This window comes from Stegostoma tigrinum, chromosome 4 (assembly GCF_030684315.1).
Source record: "Stegostoma tigrinum isolate sSteTig4 chromosome 4, sSteTig4.hap1, whole genome shotgun sequence".
NCBI classification, from domain to species: Eukaryota; Metazoa; Chordata; class Chondrichthyes; order Orectolobiformes; family Stegostomatidae; genus Stegostoma; species Stegostoma tigrinum.
Window position 1 is genome coordinate 121,827,577 of NC_081357.1, and position 20,358 is coordinate 121,847,934.

At 41.9% G+C, this 20,358-nt stretch overlaps 1 protein-coding gene and 1 long non-coding RNA gene across 6 annotated transcripts in view; one reads left to right on the forward strand and one right to left on the reverse strand.

The window, feature by feature from the left end:
* LOC125452657 (structural maintenance of chromosomes protein 6-like) overlaps positions 1–20,358 on the reverse strand; it is an 81,696-nt gene that overhangs the window by 10,951 nt on the left and 50,387 nt on the right. For all 4 annotated transcript variants that reach the window (XM_059645627.1, XM_059645625.1, XM_059645626.1 and 1 more), the window contains 6 exons: positions 16,545–16,680; positions 16,368–16,448; positions 16,014–16,184; positions 15,786–15,923; positions 9,221–9,366; positions 3,440–3,565 (listed from right to left, as the gene is read on the reverse strand). In XM_059645627.1, the coding sequence (XP_059501610.1) occupies positions 3,440–3,565; positions 9,221–9,366; positions 15,786–15,923; positions 16,014–16,184; positions 16,368–16,448; positions 16,545–16,680 (798 nt within the window). The remainder of the gene's footprint in view (positions 1–3,439; positions 3,566–9,220; positions 9,367–15,785; positions 15,924–16,013; positions 16,185–16,367; positions 16,449–16,544; positions 16,681–20,358) is intronic.
* The window catches only part of LOC132209555 (uncharacterized), a 56,945-nt gene continuing 47,609 nt past the window's right edge, over positions 11,023–20,358 (forward strand). For both annotated transcript variants that reach the window (XR_009445712.1, XR_009445711.1), the window contains exons 1-2: positions 11,023–11,197; positions 19,201–19,363. This is a non-coding gene — a long non-coding RNA (uncharacterized LOC132209555). The remainder of the gene's footprint in view (positions 11,198–19,200; positions 19,364–20,358) is intronic.

Genomic DNA, 20,358 nt, shown 5'->3' on the forward strand with positions numbered 1-20,358 from the left:
CAGCTGAATTAATTGCTTATAAGATTCACATTTATTTGCATTTATTATGCCATTGTTGGAATGGAGACACCAAGTGATCAGTGAGACTCTGTATAGCCTCCTCAGTCCCACCAGCTATCCATGATGCCATCATCCAAACACATGTGCCCAAATTGCAGAGCGTACTGTGCAGTCCAGTCATGGAGAGGAAGCCTGGTTGCTGAAAGTGGCAGCTGCCCTCAACCGTGCGGGGCTCAGGTAAGATGGTAAGCCAAAACGATCTCCCCAGATTCAGCTCTAAAAAAAGGGCCAGCACTTCATGCTGCAGCTCCCACACTCACCACGTTCTCAGCTCCATTCTGGCTCAGCACAGATTACTACAGTAGCAATGGAGCACAATCTGACTGGCTCAGCCCAGCAAAAGGTCCAAGGTAACAGATACATTGGCAGAGTGACAGCACCATGCAGCTGAGAACTGGCCCACGCCTCCACCCTGCATACTGAGTTATAAAGTTACACAGTATGGAAACAGACCCTTTGGTCCAACTCGTACATGCCAATCAGATATCCGAAGCTGCTTTACTTCCATTTGGCAGCATTTTGCCCATAATACCTCGAAGCCCTTCTTATTCATGTACCCATCTAGGTCCCTTTTAAATGTTGTAACTGTACCCACCTCCATCACCTCCTCTGGCATCTCATTCGACACATGCACCACCTTCTGCATGAAGAAGTTGTCCTTCAGGTCCCTTTTAAATCTTTGCCCCCTCACCTTAAACATAGGCCATCCAGTTTTGAATTCCCCTAACCTGGAAAAAAGAACTTGGCCGTTCGACCCATCCCCGCTTAATTTTATAAACTTCAGCCTTCGATGCTCCAGGGAGAAACGCCCCTGTGCCTATTCAGCGTCTCTCTATAACTCAAACCCTCCATTCCCAGCAACATTCTTGTAAATCTGTTATCCTTTCAAGTTCAATAACACCTTTCCCATAACGGGGGACTAGAATTGAACACAGAATTCTGTAACTAGCCTCACCAACATCCTGTACAACTGCAACATCATGTCCCAACTCCGATAATCAAGGCACTAAACAATGAAGGCAAGTGTGGCAAATGCCTTCTTCACCACCCTGCACATATGTAACAAAGTGAAATGTTTTTACCATTGAGCAGGTTGCATATGATTACTCTGCCCAAAATATCTGTTGAGACTACATCATTTAAACTTTTCACAAAGGATACAGATAGATTTTTGGTAATATTAGAGGATGTATGATCAAATTAGAAAATGGACTTAAGACACAGAACAACCATGACCTAACTAAATAGTGAGGATATGAGGAACTGTTAGCCTGACGTCAGTGGTGGGAAAGATGCTGGAGTCAATTATAAAAGATGAAATTACAACTCATTTGGATAGCAGTAACAAGATAGGTCAGAGTCAGCATGGATTTACAAAGGGGAAACCGTGCTTGACTAATCTTCTGGAATTTTTTGAGGATGTATCTATGAAGATGGACAAGGGAGAACCAGTGGATGTAGTGTACCAGACTTTCAGAAAGCCTTTGATAAAGTCCCGCATGGGAGATTAGTGAACAAAGCTAGGGCACGTGGTACTGGGGGCAAAATACTGACTTGGATTGAAAATTGGCTGGCTAACAGGAAGCAAAGAGAAGTGATAAACGGGTCCCTTTCGGAATGGCAGGCGGTGACCAATGGGGTTCCACAAGGTTCGGTGCTGGGACCGCAGCTGTTTACAATATACATTAATGATATAGACGAAGGCATTAAAAGTAATATGAGCAAATCTGCTGATGACACAAAGCTGAGTGGCAGTGTGAAATGTGAGGAGGATGTTATGAGAATACAGGGTGACTTGGACAGGCTAGGTGAGTGGACGGATGCATGGCAGATGCAGTTTAATGTGGATAATTGTGTGGTTATCCACTTTGGTGGCAAGAACAGGAAGGCAGATTACTATCTCAATGGAGTCAAGTTAGGTAAAGGGTAAGTACAACGAGATCTAGGTGTTCTTGTACATCAGTCAATGAAAGCAAGCATGCAGGTACAGCAGGCAGTGAAGAAAGCTAATGGCATGCTGGCCTTCATAATAAGAGGAATTGAGTGTAGGAGCAAAGAGGTCCTTCTGCAGCAGTACAAGGCCCTGGTGAGACAGCACCTGGAGTATTGTGTGCAGTTTTGGTCTCCAAATTTGAGGAAGGACATTCTTGCTATTGAGGGAGTGCAGCGTAGGTTCACGAAGTCAATTCCCGGACTATCATATGTCGAAAGATTGGAGTAACTGGGCTTGTATACACTTGAGTTTAGAAGGATGAGAGGGGATCTGATTGAGGCGTAAAAGATTATTAAGGGATTGGACACTCAGGAGGCAGGAAGCATGTTTCCGCTGATGGGTGAGTCCAGAACCAGAGGACACAGTTTAAAAATAAGGGGTAGGCCATTAGAACAGAGATGAGGAAAACCTTCTTCACCCAGAGAGTGGTGGATATATGGAATGGTCTGCCCCAGAAGGCAGTGGAGGCCAACTCTCTGGATACTTTCAAGAAAGAGATGGATAGAGCTCTTAAAGATAGTGGAATCAAGGGTTACGGGGATAAGGCAGGAACAGGATACTGATTGTGGACAATCAGCCATGATCATAATGAATGGTGGTGCTGGCCCAAAGGGCCGAATGGCCTACTCCTGCACCTATTGTCTATTGTATGGTCTACTTCTGCTCGTGTGTTCCCAAAACAAGAAACTAATACAAAATGTGCAGTGCAAAACGACAATAAAACACTTCAACTCAAATACCCCACTGTTAGCATGACAACTAAGAAATAAGAATGCCAACAGTGGAAATAAATAGCTTTAAATGTGAAAATGCTGATCCGAGATAACAAGGTCTAGAGCTGGATGAACACATCAGACCAAGCAGCATCAGTGGAGCAGGAAAGCTGATACTTTGGGTCTAGATCCTGCTTCAGAAATGCTGATCATTCTTTTCTCTGTACAAATGCTGGAAGACTTGTAATACATTTCCAGATTTTTTTAAGGCAAATTCTGGAAATGTTGTTTTAAATGTGGTACTACCAAAACTAGCACAGCCCTAAGCCTTCAAAGGTACGTAATTCTTGTACAGTGCACCTCTTTAGGATTGTCGAGTAAAACTAGGAATTGTTATGAAGTAAGTGCATTAGGTGCATGTACTACACACAATTTCAGTTTTAGTCCTCAGTTTCCTTGGATCCCCACAAGCACCATAAAGATAGGTGGATAATATGCCTTGGTAATATGTTTGCGCAGAACTGTCAATTCAGATGAAGAAACTACTCAGCCGTGCTATAGGTTAAGTATCATCCTGTTGCCTTCACTGGAACAGCATAAATGAACAGACTGCTCATTGAGGAATGAAACACACATGTAAAACAATTAAAACCAAATCAATTTAATAAATTACCTCCTGAATATTTTATATGCCTTATGCCTTTCCTCCATTATTTTATCAAGCAACTGCATGAACTTCTTCAGGTTTTTGACCTGGCTTTTGACATTCTTGTATGTTTCCAAAACATCAAAGTACTGCCTATTCAAAATAACAATGAAAAATTTAATCAATACAAGCAAAACATGAACTCTCAAGAATATAAGTTTACTTGAACAGAAATCAGAACACAGAAAGCATATCAATCTATGCAAGTTGGATTTGTGATTTACACTCATGAATGTACAAAACTGGCCAAAAATCTTCTTGCAATTAAAAGTCACTGCAACTTAAAATTCAAAACACAGACTTGTGAATATTTGTCAACATTAATTTTAGATTTGATTTAAGCTCTGGCTCTTAAATATGATCATCAGTCTGAATTATTATTTTATTACCTAAAATTCTGCAGAACACATTCCTCTGCTTCTGCAATTTTTCAATCATTTTCCCTGACTCAAATCCCTAACACTTAGGTAACTTGGTCATAGGCCTTGCTGACATTTTGAGACTTGTCCACCATGTTCTCTTTAAAAAAGCTTAGCCATACAAACTACCCCCCCCAGGAGGTCACCAATATCAAATATTGACAGCTATGCAATTGTATAGTTTGTGCCCCATATCCATAAGCTCTTGTTGTAATATCTGGATTTTGTGCCAACCACACTGCACATGAAAATATCTGAAAACAGCAATGAAACAATGACCAGACAATCTGCTCTCATTGGTTCAGAAATTAATATTAGCTTGAAACCGAGATGTACGCTATAGGGAAATGCTGAATAGGCTTGGGCTATTTTCCCTGGAGCGTTGGAGGCAGATGGGTGATCTTAGAGGTTTATAACATCATGGGGGACATGGATAGGGAAAATAGGTATGGTCTTTGCCTCGGGATGTGTGAGTTCAAAACTAGACAGCATAGGTTTAAGGTGAGGGGAAAGATATAAAAAGGGCCCGGAGGTGACTGGTTTACACAGAAGGTGGCGCATGTATGGAACAAACTGACAGAAGTAGTGGTGGAAGCTGGTACGACTAATATTTAGAAGGCATCTGGTTGCATATATGAATAGGAAGGATATAGAGGGATATGAGGCAAATGCTGGCAAATGGGACTAGGTTTATATGGGGTATCTGGTCAGCCTGGACGAGTTAGGCCGAAAGGTCTATTTCCATGTCGTATGTCTCAATGACTCTACGCGATTGTTCTTCAAACTGTCCACCCGAGGAGGAAGATGGAGCTTAGATTTTAGTATTTCAGAGACACCACCTGTATCAATGCAGAATTACCTCAGTACTGCAGTGAAAATCAACCTAGATAATGAACTCAGGCCTCTGGAATAGAACTTGAGCTTGACTGGCTGATGCAAAGGTGCAATTGATATCAATGAACTACAGTTATATAATGTCCTATTGGATAAGCATCAGCTTTAGACTGAAGGAAGCAGATTTAGAGATTTTGTTTACATTTGCGTCTGCTGGAAAGGGGACGGGGGCAGTTGGAAGAAGTAGTTAAATAACGTAAACACCAATATAAAAATTTACCCAATACCAAACTTATACTAAAGGCACCTCGAACTTTATATATTATCTGCACATTGAAAACTGTAATACTAAATGTACTTAGCTATATCAGTGTTTTACAACTTATCAAATAAAAACTACAAAAGGAAACCATGTCATTTAATCATCATAAGGAAACTTTGGGATTCTGGCTTTATGCTATTCTGAAAATTTATCTAACATAGCCGTCTAAGATTTTAATCTCAGTGTTGGTTTACTCTGATGAATAACTTTGCAATTGTCTGCCTGTAAGAAATTGCAGGGTTAAGGCAAAGTAGCAATTAATGACTGTTAATTTTGCTTTAAAAGATGTCACATTATTTATGTTACTTTACATTGACTTCGAAAGGAAATATATCTGGGTCAAATCTTGCCTGAGCAGGATACTTGCTAAAATTAACAAATGTGGGCAAAAACGCTTCACCAGAAATTCTGTTACAATAAAGGTCATATAAGCTGTGGTTGCTTGTAGAGTTCAAGAATTAAAAGGTGTTTTTTAAGAAGAATTTTGATAATGTTAGCGAATAATTACACTATGTGTATCATTGCATTGTACTTTATTCAAGTCATACACCTTACATTTAATTGTCATGCCTGTATGAAGAAATTCATTATGTCGCACTGCAAGAGACTGAAAGGATGTCGGTTGACATTTGCAATTCAAAAGACAGACAATATGATGGTCAAACCACAATCATAGAAATGATACTCTTGCCAGCCATGTGTGACTTTTAGACAGCAAATTTTGCTGACTTGTTATAATAAACAGGATGAATGTGTACATGCGGGCAGGGAAGGATACAATGTATGGATAAAGACATCAATTTGAACCAATCGTATTAACTATGAAAAACTATAGCCTAATATGGTAAGGTACTGGTACCCCAAGAATGATAAGTAAGTCTTAAACACCACTGATGTAGAAACATTGCATCAAAACTGACTAAGCTCAACAGACCACAGCGAGAGAGAAGGCCCCAGTCAACTGGAGAATCACGAGCAGTGTTTCAGAGTGAAGAGACATTTATTTGTTACTTCATTCACAGGATGTGGGCACCTCCGACTATGCTAGCATTTATTGCCCATCACCAATTGCCTTGGAGAAAGTTGTAGTAAGCATTCTTCTTGAGCCACTGCAGTCCACAGGAGAAAAGGCTGTTGGCAAAGAAGTTCCAGGAATTTGACTAGTAAGGATGAAGGAATAGTGATATATTTGTAAGATAGATGGTGTATTCTTGGAGGGGAACCTCACAGGTTCTGATATATTTGCCATTCTTGTCCTTGCAAATGATAGAGGTTGCAGTGGCAGTGCAAGGGATGCCAATCAAATGATTCTGTTTGTCCTGAATGGTATCAAGCTTCTTGACTGTTGATGACTGAAACTCCAACAAGGTAAGTGGACAGTATTCCATCACATTCCTGATTTGTGCCTTGTAAACAGCAGATAGGCATCTGAGTCAGGTAATGAGTTCCTTGCCTCAGATTTCCTAGCCACTGACCTGCTCTTATAGCCACAGTACTTCCATTTCTAATCTAGATCAGTTTCTGGTCAATGATATCCTGCAGGATATTGATACTGGAGGATTCATCAACTAATAAGTCACTGAATGCCAAAAATATCAAGAGGAGATGGTTAAATTCTCTCCTGTTGGAGGTTTTTGCTGGAATTGCCTCTCTAATGGCACTGTGGGTCAACCCACCACAGGTGGACTGCAACAGTTCAAGAAGACAGCCCACCATTGCCTTCTCAAGGGCAACTAAGGACAGGCAATAAATGCTGGCTAGCCAGCAACACCCATATCCCACCAATGCATATATTTTTAAAAAACAGATAGTCACTGCGTGGTACTTGTGTGACATGAATGATTTTAAGTATCACAATTTTGTGCCTATTGTGACTAACTTAAATTCTGAGGTATGTGCCAATATTTATTCCCAGTATTCTCACTAACCACAATAACTTCATGTTGTATCACTTCAACACCATTAAAGAAATGTCATGATATCCATTTATCTTTATCAGTTTCACTTTAATGACATTTGCCAAAGACCTATTATGTTAATGTGACCTTTCCTCAGTGTGTCTTGCTCTCAATACAGTGCCCTTAATGTTGCCACCCTTGGCTCCTGGTATTGCTCGCCACCCTGATACTTGGCACAAACACCACCCGCAGCCAACACTTCCCCAACACCAAAAACTCTGGGTTTGCCCCTACCTCTAACTCACTGGAATCATCCTTCCCATGCTCCCTTGGACTCTGCTGCCTGGCCTTACCTTTCGACCTCTGCTCCAACCTTTGCCTCTGGGCTGCCTCTTCTGCTGGCAACAATTTTCAATTCACATTTAAGTCCTGGGCTCTACCTAGTGCAGATGTATATCAGTACAGGCAGTAGTGGGACCTCAGCTGATGTCTGACCAAATGGCCAATTTCTGTCACTAGATGGAGCCTGGTCAAAATAAAAGCATTGCACATTTTCTTGCATACTGTATTCTTTTCATGTTTAGTTTTATGTTGAAAGTTACATCAGCTGGGATGCACAGAGCTGCACGTATATGACAACATTGTCCAGATAAGACAGAGGCGAAGCACATTGTAAGGACAACGGAGGCACATATGATAAATAGTAGCACCCTAAGGAACACCAAGGAAACGAGACACATCGATATCTATAACCACCAGCCCCAGAAGTGAATGGGACAGGTGGATAAAGTGGTTAGGAAGGCACATGGGGTACTTGTCTTTATTAGCTGAAGCACAGAATTTAGGAGCAGGGATGTCCTATTGGAAGTGTATAAAATGCTGGTTATGCCACAGCTAGAGTATTGTGTGCAGTTCTGCAATTCACAATATTGAAGGGACGTGATTACACAAGGGAGGGTACAGAGGAGATTTATCAGGATGTTGCCTGGGCTGGAGTGTTTTAGCCGTGAGGACTGGCTGGATAGATTGGGGTTACTTTCCTTAGAACAGAGGAGGCTTCAGGGAGTGCTGCCGGGGGGGGGGGGAGTAGAATGATCAATTTGCTTGGAGCGAGGGTGAGCTGTATAAATAGGAAAAGACTTGTCTCCTTGTTGGTGGGATCACTGACCAGGGGGGCAATGATTTAAAGTATGGGGCAGGAGATTTATATGGAAATGAGGAAAAATGTTTTGCCCATGAGACTTTAATTAGTATTTAGATGTGCATTTGTGATGCTAAAGCATCCAAGGCTATAGGTCAAGTAATGAACTAGGGGATTTAGAATAGTTAGGTACTAATTTTTGACCGATACAGTATTGACAGGCTATGGGGCCTTTTCTGTGCTGTAGACTTCCATGACATTTTTCTGGGGTAAGGTAAGCCCAAGGTAACTGAAATCTAGCTTTAACGTTGACTAATCTATCCTTCACAAAATTATTTTACTTAGTTATGATTTTCAGTAATGCAACCTTTTTTTAGTTGAAGTCTTATTGTAATCTGAACCAAGAGTCCAAAATTGACTTAAAGGTTAAAAGATGGGAAAGTCCACACTTACAGCAGTGAAAATGCAGTTTGACAATGGGTAACAGAAGCTGAAAAATAACACTTTAAATCTGGACAAACACTTGACGAGGATACACATCTTCAGTGCGATAACATTTTGAAAAAGATTTAAATAGCAACATGAACCCAGACAATTTAGATAGGTGAAAAGAAAAAAAAAAATTGAGGGAAATTATCCAAAGGTGATTAATAACAACAGTGGTGCAGCAACAAAGCCCAATATTGCAGCAGCCAAGCAGTACAGACCTGTGAGAAAATAGATTTCAGATAAAAATGTTGCAATGTTGATACTGATGTGACTTTTAAAGAAAACGATTTTATTCAAAGGAAATCCTTTACCTTCCCTTTTAAATTCTATGGTCTCCCTCAATTCAATCTCTTCTGACTCAGCATCGTGGTAACAAAAAAAGAGCATGTTCCACATACATCAATCTTCCAAACAACATAACTAAAAGGTATATAATTTTATTCTTGTTTGTGGAATCTTGCTGAGTGCAAATTGTGGCGTTTCTATAAATTACTATTTTGACTACACTGCAAAAGTAATTCACTGGCTATTAAGTACTTTGCAACATCCAAAGTCTGCAAAGGTCTTCAAAGAAAGAAATGGTTCTAAAAATGAAAAAAAAAGCGATTTTTCATTTGTTATGCTCATTAGAATTAGAATAAACACCTTGTAATTTCTTCCTTGCTCCCATGGCGCTCTTGTTCTGTGCTGATCCTTTCTCTCAGTCGATTGATTTCCACATCAATACTTTTGGGAGTTCTGGCGACCTCCAATCGCTCTGCATAAATTTGTTTGGCTTTAGCAATATTTTCCTGGAATAAACAAAATGATAAAGAGCTGAGGAAGCTAAATAGGGCACTCTACATCATAATCTCATCCCAACTACCAGATGCACCATCTATACACCTATGCAAGTTTGTAAGGAGAGAAACTTAAGTTTTTGTATAGTTGTGAGTGCAACATACAAATTCAAACCTCTCATTTCCTTCTCGGTTGAGCAATTTCTGGATACAATTGTAAACTCAGCGGCACCATGCTAACTAGCACTTTCTATTCAAATACTGTCCACTCTCTGACATTTAAATAGCCAAAAGAATCAAACATTTTTTAAAAATCTCAATGAGTTTCACAGTGAATTTTGATAATTCCTCTATTAGACAGCTAATGATAGCAGATTGTTGTTTGGAGAAAATTATTTTTTGAAACAGAGCTGTGACATCAAGAAACTGTTTGTCACAACATGAGGCAGAGGCCACTGCTTCTTAAAAGTGCAATTGGAAAAATACTTGCAGCAGGAATGATTAAAGGCTACAAAGTGTGAGGCTGGATGAACACAGCAGGCCCAGCAGCATCAGAGGGGCAAGGAAAGCTGACGTTTCGGGCCTAGACCCTTCATCAGTTCCCATCATCTCTGATCATGATTTAAGGCTGTTAGACCACAGTATGGCAGCTAAATTAATTTGATCGCTGAAACAAAGAGCTGGTGGACATGTAATATACTGAAAGTCTCCTTCTGCGCTATAAACATTTATGCAATTGCTCTCCAGAGTCCTGACTAAGCTTAGAGTGTTACTGCAAATCACAAACCCTGTGCTTGTAACGTATCCTATTTTTAAAAAAATCCCAGCAGAAATCTGACAGCCCCACTTAAACAGTTGTGTTGAGAAAGCAGTACATTCTAACCAATGGCTATTTTGTATTATCTATCTTGGATAATTCTCACTCCTGATTTTGATTGACTCAGTAGGAGTCATTGTAAAATCAGAAACAAGACAATAGGATACCTATAGGGAGAAAATATCAAAATGTCAGCATAACGTCTTTAGGACCAAATCCGGTGGAGAGTTGCTGTTGAAACAAAGCAGCCTCGAAAGCAGAGCAAAGGTAACACCAAAACTTGAAATAGATAAAATGGAATTCTGAGATATGAGTATATTTCACAGGCTGGACATTTCAATAACTTTTGCAGTACCACAACAGTCATTTAGTTATTGCATTAGCACGTCATCTTTTCATCCATCTTTAGGGTCCACTCTCAGGTAAACAGTTAAAACAGTTGAAACAGCAGAATACATTGCAAATAGCTAGAATTTAAACTGGTTTGGGTTGGTTGAGTATCTCATGAAATAATGCAAATGTATAAATCAATTGGACGGAAGAGTAATTGATTTTCATCAAAATCAGTGAGGTTTGAATTTTATTTTTAAATTAGTCGCAATATCAGCTTAATGTTATTAACAAAAGACTAATTTAAAAATATAATTCAAACCTCAAATTATAGAGAAAGAAGTCCTTCCATAGAATCTGCGTGTTTTGAGACACCATTTTGAATTGAAAGTGTATCAAAATATTGCAAAATACAACGTGACTGATTTTATTTCAGCACTTTCTCCTCTGTTTTCAGGATACAATAGGTCACACATCACGGGATAGTGACGGGGTCAAACTTCAATCTGAGTTTGGCCAACACAAGCTCCACAGTAAGTTGCATGCTCAGAATCTTTAGGTTATGGTAAGTTAAAAATTAAATAAAACCCCAACTGTTTAAAATATCTGAAGACAGGGTCGGCTTCAGCCCTCCACTCCTGTTCCAGCAGCAGAAGGAGTGGGAGCTCTAACCACGAAGGACTCTCATGCGTTAAGGTAAGGCTTTTCAATTTATATTTCTTGTGTATTGTGCAATTGATTAAAAGTTTAATTGCTTAATTGAAAAAGACAGTAGCAGAGAAGTACTAGAAATCATTTCATACATAAATTGTGAAAGTTAACTAAATAAGTAGTAATGGCTGGACAGGTGATGTGCTGTAGCTGTATGATGTGGGAGCTGGCTGATCCCATTGTGAACGGCAGCGACCACATCCGCAGCAAGTGTTGGTTGCTGGAAGAACTCCAGATCAGAATAAATGATCTGGAATCTGAGCTTCAAATTCTGCGGCACATCCAGGAGGGGGGAAGAGTTACCTGGACACTTTGTTTCAGGAGGCAGTCACAGCCAGTAGATTAAGTAATTCAAATGCAAGAAGTGTTCAGGGACAACAGGGTGTGACTGTAAGTGTGGCAGGTAGGGGGATTCAGAGTTCAGGAGTGCAGGAGCCTCAGCCCTTGACCTTGGCCAACAGGTATGAGATTCTTGCTCCCTGTACGGATGAGGGAAAGGACTGTGGACAGGATGAGCCAGCTGACATTGGCACCATGGTGCAGAAGGTCATTCAAGAGGAGGGAGCAAAAAGACAGGTAGTTGTTATAGGGGATTCTATAATTAGGGGGACAGATTGTATCCTATGCAAGCCGGATCAGGAGTCCCGCATGGTGTGTTGCCTGCCCGGTGCCAGGGTACAGGACATCTCCGACCGGGTTGAAAGGATATTGGAGCGGGAGGGGGAGGATCCAGTTGTTGTGGTCCATGTTGGGACTAACAACATCGGCAAAGCGAGGGTAGAGGACCTGTTCAGGGATTATCAAGCACTAGGAAAGAAATTGAAGTACAGGTCCTCAAGGGTCATAATCTCCGGATTACTGCCCGAGCCACGTGCCAATTGGCACAGGGAAAAGAAAGTTAGGGAAGTAAACACGTGGCTAAGGGATTGATGTGGGAAAGAGGGATTCCATTTCACGGGACATTGGCATCAGTTTTGGAACCAGGGGGTGGATATGTACCGTTGGGACGGTCTCCACCTGAACCGATCTGGAACCAGTGTTCTAGCAAAAAGGATAAATAGGGTGGTCAGTAGGACTTTAAACTTCTGAGTCGGGGAAGGGAAAGTGAAAGTGACAGGGAGTATGGAGTTAAATGGAAAGATAACGATCAGGATAGTATGTGTACAGGTGGATTTAAGCTTGAGGCAGACTAGGAATACAGCAAAAAGGAAGGATAGTTTAAGACGACTTAGGATTTCCAATATCTCTAATAATGATAAGAAAGCTAGCATTAAGACACTTTATCTAAATGCTCGTAGTATTCGCAACAAAGTGGATGAAATAACAGCACAAATCCTCTCGAATGATTATGATGTGGTAGGCATCACAGAGACATGATTGCAGGGAGCACAGGACTGGCAGTTAAACATCCAAAGATTCATAACATATTGAAAAGACAGGGATGTGGGCAGAGGGGGTGGGATTGCCTTGTTAGCTCAGAATGACATTAAATCTACAGCACTGAATGACATAGGGTCAGAGGATGTGGAGTCTGTGTGGGTGGAGTTGAGGAACGACAAAGGCAAAAAAACTACAATGGGAGTTATGTACAGACCTCCTAACAGTGATCAGGACCAGGGGCGCAAGATGCACTGGGAAATAGGTAGGGCATGTCAGAAAGGCAAGGTCACGGTGATCATGGGGGACTTCAATATGCAGGTGGACGGGGTGAATAATGTTGCCAGTGGATGCAAAGAAAGGAAATTCATGGAATGTTTGCAGGGTGGCTTTTTGGAACAGCTCGCGATGGAGCCTACAAGGGAGCAGGCTATTCTGGACTGAGTGCTAATGTAATGAGCCAGACTTTATAAAAGACCTTAAAGTAAGGGAACACTTAGGAGGCAGCGATCATAATATGGGAGAGTTCAGTCTGCAGTTTGAAAGAGAGAAGGCAAAATCGGATGTAATGGTGTTCCAGTTAAATAAAGGTAATTACAGGGGCATGAGAGAGGAATTGACGAAAATCGACCAGAAGCAGAGCCTAGCGGGGAAGACAGTAGAGCAACAATGGCAGGAGTTTCTGGGTGTAATTGAGGACACGGTACAGAGGTTCATCCGAAAGAAAAGAAAGATTACCCGGGGTGGGATTAGACTGCCATGGCTGACAAAGGAAGTCAGGAAATGTATCAAAGAAAAAGAGACAGCCTATAAAGTGGCCAAGAGCACTGGGAAATCAGAAGATTGGGAAGGCTACAAAAACAAACAGAGGATAACAAAGAGAGAAATAAGGAATGAGAGGATCAAATATGAAGGTAGGCTAGCTAGTAATATTAGAAATTATAGTAAAAGCTTCTTTCAATACATAAGAAACAAATGAGAGGCAGAAGTAGACAATGGGCCACTCTGAATTGATGCCTGAAGGCTAGTGATGGGAGATAAAGAAATAGCTGAAGAACTTCATAAGTACATTGCGTCAGTCTTCACAGTGGAAGACATGAGTAGTATGCCAACAATTAGGGAGAGTCAGGGGGCAGAGTTGAGTATGGCAGGCATTACAAAAGTGAAAGTGCTAGAAAAGCTAAAAGGTCTAAAAATTGATAAATCTCCTGGCCCCGATGGGCTACATCCTAGAGTTCTGAGGGAGGTGGCTGAGGAAATAGCAGAGGCTTTGGTTGTGATCTTTCAAAAGTCACTGGAGTCAGGGAAAGTCCCAGATGACTGGAAAATTGCTGTTGTAACCCCCTTGTTTAAGAAAGGATTAAGGCAAAAGATGGAAAATTATAGGCCGATTAACCTAACCTCGATTGCTGGTAAAATTCTAGAATCCATTGTTAAGGATGAGACTTCTAAATTCCTGGAAGTGCAGGGTCAGATAAGAACAAGTCAGCATGGATTTAGTAAGGGGAGGTCGTGCCTGAGAAACCTGTTAGAATTCTTTGAAGAGGTAACAAGTATGTTAGACCAGGGAAACCCAGTGGATGTTATCTGTCTAGACTTCCAAAAGGCCTTTGATAAGGTGCCTCACGGGAGGCTGCTGAGCAAGGTGAGGGCCCATGGTGTTCGAGGTGAGCTACTAGCTTGGATTGAGGATTGGCTGTCTGAAAGAAAGCAAGGAGTTGGGATAAAAGGCTCTTTTTCAGCATGGCAACTGGTGACAAGTGGTGTCCCACGCGGTTCAGTGTTGGGGCCGCAGCTGTTCACTTTGTATATTAATGATCTGGATGAAGGGATTGGGGGAACTCTGGTGAAGTTTGCCGATGATACGAAGATAGGTGGACAGGCAGGTAGTACTGAGGAGGTGGGGAAGCTGCAGAAAGGTTTAGACAGTTTAGGAGAGTGGTCCAGGAAATGGCTGATGAAATTCAACGTAAACAAATGCGAGGTTTTGCACTTTGGAAAAAAGAATACAAGCACGGACTATCTTCTAAACGGTGAGAAAATTCATAAAGCAAAAGTGCAAAGGGATCTGGGGGCGTTGGTCCAGGATTCTCTAAAGGTTAACTCGCAGGTAGAGTCCGGGATTAAGAAAGCGAATGTAATGTTGTCGTCTATCTCAAGAGGGTTGGAATATAAAAGCAGTGATGTGCTTCTGAAGCTTTATAAAGCTCTAGTTAGGCCCCATTTAGAATACTGTGTCCAATTTTGGGCCCTACACCTCAGGAAGGACATACTGGCCCTGGAGCGTGTCCAGCGGAGATTCACACAGACCTGGAATGGTAGGTTTAACGTATGATGAACGGCTAAAGATCCGGGGATTGTATTCATTAGAGTTTAGAAGGTTGAGGGGAGTTCTAATAGAAACTTACAAGATAATGTATGGCTTAGAAAGGGTGGAGGCTGGGAAGTTGTTTCCGTTAGGCAGGGAGACTAGGACCCATGGGCACAGCCTTAAAATTAGAGGGGATAAATTTAAAACGGAAATGAGGAGACATTTCTTCAGCCAGAGAGTGGTGGGCTTGTGGAATTTATTGCCACGGAGCGCGTGGAGGCCGGGACGTTAGATGCCTTCAAGGCAGAGATTGACAAATTCTTGATCTCACAAGGAATCAAGATGAGAGTGCAGGGAAGTGGAGTTGAAATGCCCATCAGCCATGATTTAATTCGCGGAGTGGACTCCATGAGCTGAATGGCCTTACTTCCACTCCTATGTCTTATGGTCTTATGGTAGTGTACTTTGTGTAATCTGAAATGGTCTTCTCCAGACAGCAGTGAAAGTTGAGTCCTAAACATAGTCAAGGCTGAGTCAGATAGGCTTAAGATCGTCATTAAAGTGGAGGTTTATGGAGGGCAAACAGGAAAGTGGAGTTGGACCACAATCAAATTAGCCATGATCCGGCGTTATGTGTTCTTTTATACAACTTAAAAATTTGACTGAAGTATGTCAAAAACTATTCAAGAAAAAATAATTTAAAATATTCATTACAGTAAAACAATGGATAAAAGAGTTTAAAAAAATTAAGTATTTAAGAATAAGTCAAATCAAAATAAGGATGCAAAATTTATGTTAATACTTTCATAACACGATGACTTTCCTTGTACAACAGTTCTGATGTTTAACAAGTGATCACTCACAGAATGAAAAATCTGTGTATACCTCCAAAACCTTTTCTTTACTTTCCAGGCTCTCTTTTAACTTATCTATTCCTTCCAAGTGCTCCTTTCTTTTCTCTTCATAATGCCTTTTATGATGTTTACATTTTCCAACTTCTGTATCGATCTTATTTAGCTCATCCTGTTTTGGAGAAATGCAGGTAATTTTAATACTGAATAATTCTGTAACAAGTGAAGAAAAGTTGAAAAGCTGTACACAATCAATTTGCACCTTAATTGGATCAGCTCCTTCAGCTATTAAATTGATCTTTTCCTTCACTTCTTTGTACCTTTGTTCAGCCTCATTCACTATCTTTCGGTGTTCATCCATATCTTTTCTGGCCTCTTCTAGCTTATTCCTGTCAGACACAATTCTGTGCCAGATATCTTGCACTTCTTCTTCCTACGTTTTGTTGTTTCAAAGATGAGGAAAATTAACAGCGATTATAAGGGAATCAGTTCTCATCCGAACTTTTACGAATGATTTATCTTCATGCAATCTCAAATCACCAACGTTCATTTAGCGCACTATTTCAAAACGTAACGCACAAGCCTAAACTAATTCAAAAAGGGTCAAGACACTCACCAATGTGGAGATGTCCACAGACTGTGGCTCATCCACATTCTCCAAATCTGAAATTTCTAGCTTTATCTTTGTCATATTTTCCTAAACCAATAAAAATGAAAAAATAATATTCAAGGTCATTTTCCTTTTCATCTAGAAGAACGTCAAATGATTTGGTTCTAAATTTTAGTTACAAACCTGGATTTTCCTCTTTTGCATTTGTTTCATTTTCATCTGAGTCTCATTAGTCCGAATTTCTTCTACTATTGACTGCAATCGTTGCTGAAAATGTGACAACTTGGCCATTTTGTTGCTCACTTCCATTTCCAGCTGACTGTAATATAGAAAAAACTTCAGTGATCAAAGCATATTTCTGGAAAACAAATGATAGTTAACATAAATTTGACATTTTGCCTTTTCTCAGCTACACTCACATGCTATACTACAAGATATAAATGTTCTCATTTAAAGGCATGTTCCAGTATATTATGAACTTTCAGTGAATACTGCAACTCCTGAACACAAACAGATCATTAAAATGGCCACTACAAACCAAAGGATCATGGAAAATTTGAGGTCCAAAGCCTCCCAAATCTCAAGCAAATACTGAAATATAGACATGCACAGCCAGTGATTTCACATCTGTTTTTGATTAACGATGGATCATCAACAAAAGGGCAATAGCATTTCAGCCAACCAATTTTTCTGTTTTAACATTTAATAAAAGAAATATCAAAACTCAATGTTTGTTAGAGAAGTGTGAATTCATCCCATCAAACTTTATTTCTAATATGACAGTTTTCCTCATTCAAGCCAGGCTGGTTGTACATAAAGCGGTCAAAAAGCAGTACAAGATGTGTAATTAACACGCCGCTCTTTTGAGAAAGGTCTTTGAACCTACCCGTCTGTCTCCTCTCTACTTATCTTATCATTTATCCATCTTCTGTCCATCTCCCACTCTCTTCCTATTTATTTCAGAATACCCTTCCCCTCCCTCATTTTTGAAGAAGGGTCTAAGCCCGAAACATCAGCTTTCCTGCTCCTCTGATGCTGCTTGGCCTGCTGTGTTCATCCAGCCCTTCACCTCGGTTATCTCATATGATGAGAAACTCATTTTGAACCTATACACCTGCATTCCCCATGCAGACGGCCTAAAGACCCTCCGCTTCTTCCTGTCCCGCAGGCCCGACCAGTCCCACTCCACCGACACCCTCATCCAGCTAGCTGAACTCGTCCTCACCCTCAACAACTTCTGTTTCGATTCCTCCCACTTCCTACAGACAAAGGGGGTGGCCATGGGTACCCGCATGGGCCCAAGCTATACCTGCCTCTTTGTAGGTTATGTGGAACAGTCCCTCTTCCGCACCTACACAGGCCCTAAACCCCAAGTCTTCCTCCGTTACATTGATGACTTGTATTGGCACCGTCTCTTGCTCCCAAGAGGAGCTCGAACAGTTCATCCACTTCACCAACACCTTCCACTCCAACCTTAAGTTCACCTGGACCATCTCCAACACATCCCTCACCTTCCTGGACCTTTCTGTCTCCATCTCAGGCAACCAACGAGAAACTGATGTCCATTTCAAGCCCACCGACTCCCACAGCTACCTGGAACACACCTCCTCCCACCCACTTTCCTGCAAAAATTCCATCCCCTATTCCCAATTCCTTCACCTCCGCTGCAGCTGCTCCCAGGATGAGGCATTCCAGTCCCATACATCCCAGATGTCCTCGTTCTTCAAGGACCGCAACGTTCTCCCCCCACCCCCAGCAGTGGTCGAGAACACCCTCGACCATGTCTCCTGCATTTGTCGCATCTCATCCCTCACACCCCGCCCCTGCAAAAACTGCCAAAAGAGAATCCCCCTAGTCCTCACACACCACCCCATCAAACTCCGGATACAACGCATCATCCTCCAACACTGCTGTCATCTACAGTTCGACCCCATCACTAAAGACGTTTTCCAACTCCACCCTTGTCTGCCTTCCGGCGAGACCACTCTCTCCGCGACTCCCTTGTCCGCTCCACACTCCCCTCCAACTCCAACACCGCCAGCACTTTCCCCGCAAGCGCAGGAAGTGCTACACTTGTTCCCACACCTCCTCCCTCACCCCCATCCCAGACCCCAAAATGACCTTCCATATCAAACAGATGTTCACTTGCACATCCGCCAATGTGGTATACTGCATGCCCTTCGTCAACATTGGGGAAACCAAGCGGAGCTTGGGGACCGCTTTGCAGAACACCTACGCTCAGTTTGCAATAAACAACTGCACCTCCCAGTCGCAAACCATTTCAACTGCCCCTCCCATTCCTGAGACGACATGTCCATCCTGGGCCTCCTGCAGTGCCATAATGATGCCACCGGTAGGTTGCAGGAACAGCAACTCATGTTCTGCTGGGAACCCTGCAGCCCAATGGTATCAATGTGGACTTCACAAACTTCAAAATCTCCCCTCCCCCCTCTGCATCCCAGAACCATCCCAGCTCATCCCCGCCTCCCTAACCTGTTCTTCCTCTCACCTATCCCCTCCTCCCACCTCAAGCTGCACCTCCATTTCCTCCCTACTAACCTCATCCCGCCCCCTTGACCTGTCTGTCCTCCCCAGGCTGACCTATACCCTCCCTCCCTCCCCACCCATACTCTCCTCTCCACCTATCTTCTCCTCTATCCACCTTCGGTCTGCCTCTCCCTCTCTCCCTACTTATTTCAAAATCGTCTCCCCTTCCCCCTTTTCTGAAGAGGAGTCTAGGCTTGAAATGTCAGCTTTTGTGCTCCTAAGATGCTGCTTGGCCTGCTGTGTTCATCCAGCTCCACACTTTGTTATCTCTCATTTTAAACCCTAATTTTAGGAGGTGCCTGGTGTCATTTTGAAGAGTCTCAAAAGATGGCACTGCCAGAAGTTCTGAGGAAACAATTTGTGCTCCACATGCTGAGGGATCCAGGATTCCATGAGATGGGCACGAAGGCTGGAGTCAATGAAGCAGAGCTTCCTCTCCTCAGCAGCTCTATACAGTAGGTCTCCTCAGCAGAGTTTCCTCAAACCTGCACGGCCACTCCCGAGGGTCGGTGCAGGGTGTTTGGCAGGCAACACTATTTCCAGCTTTGATTTTCATTTACCATCCTTGGCAAAGAATGTGAAATTTCATTCAATGGTTCAGGGTAATGAAGAGTTGTCCCATTCTATCAAATTCCCCGTAAAGTAACGATTGGCCAGGGACCCTAGATGTACTCAGATGAATTCATATTTAGCACCACTTCTGAGAATGACAGCAAGAGGGGAAGACAGTACGAGCACTAGTAAAGGACTAGTTAAGCACGAACAAGTCACACTTCAGTTACCATTATATGTTCAATATCTGCCTCGGTTCTAGGCTGTGTTGACCACAACTATACCATTGCATGGGCATCTCTGCTGCAACCGTCTTCAGTTGCAATACTAACATACTGAAAACAGCACTACCCAATTCTTCATACTCCAACGTTTCACAAAATTATCATTACAAATTTTTTAGGTTGTGGAACATTGTATTCATTTTAGCTTCCTCATTTGTTATGCCATCTTCACTCAAATATTGACATACTCATCACCTAACAACTTGAAATCATAACTGTACAAAGACTGAAGGGAAGACTAAGGTGAAGGAAGGGAGGGAAAGTTTTTCTTTATCTTTAATTGACAGGATGTGGGCATCACTGGCCAGGCCAGCAACTATTACCGATCCCTAACTGCCCAAAGGATGGGTAAGTGTCAACCACATTGTTATGGTCTTGGAGTCATATGTAGGCCAGGCCAGGTGAGGATGGCAGTTTTTTCCATAAAAGAGATTCGTGAACAAGATGGGTCTTTCCAACAATTGACAAATGGGTTCATGGTCATCATTTGACTCTTAATTGCAGTTAGTTAATGAACTCTAATTTCACCATCTGTCATAGCAGAATTCAAACCCATGTCTCTAGAGCAATACCAGCGTCTCTGGATGAACAGTGCAGTGATAATATCATTAGAT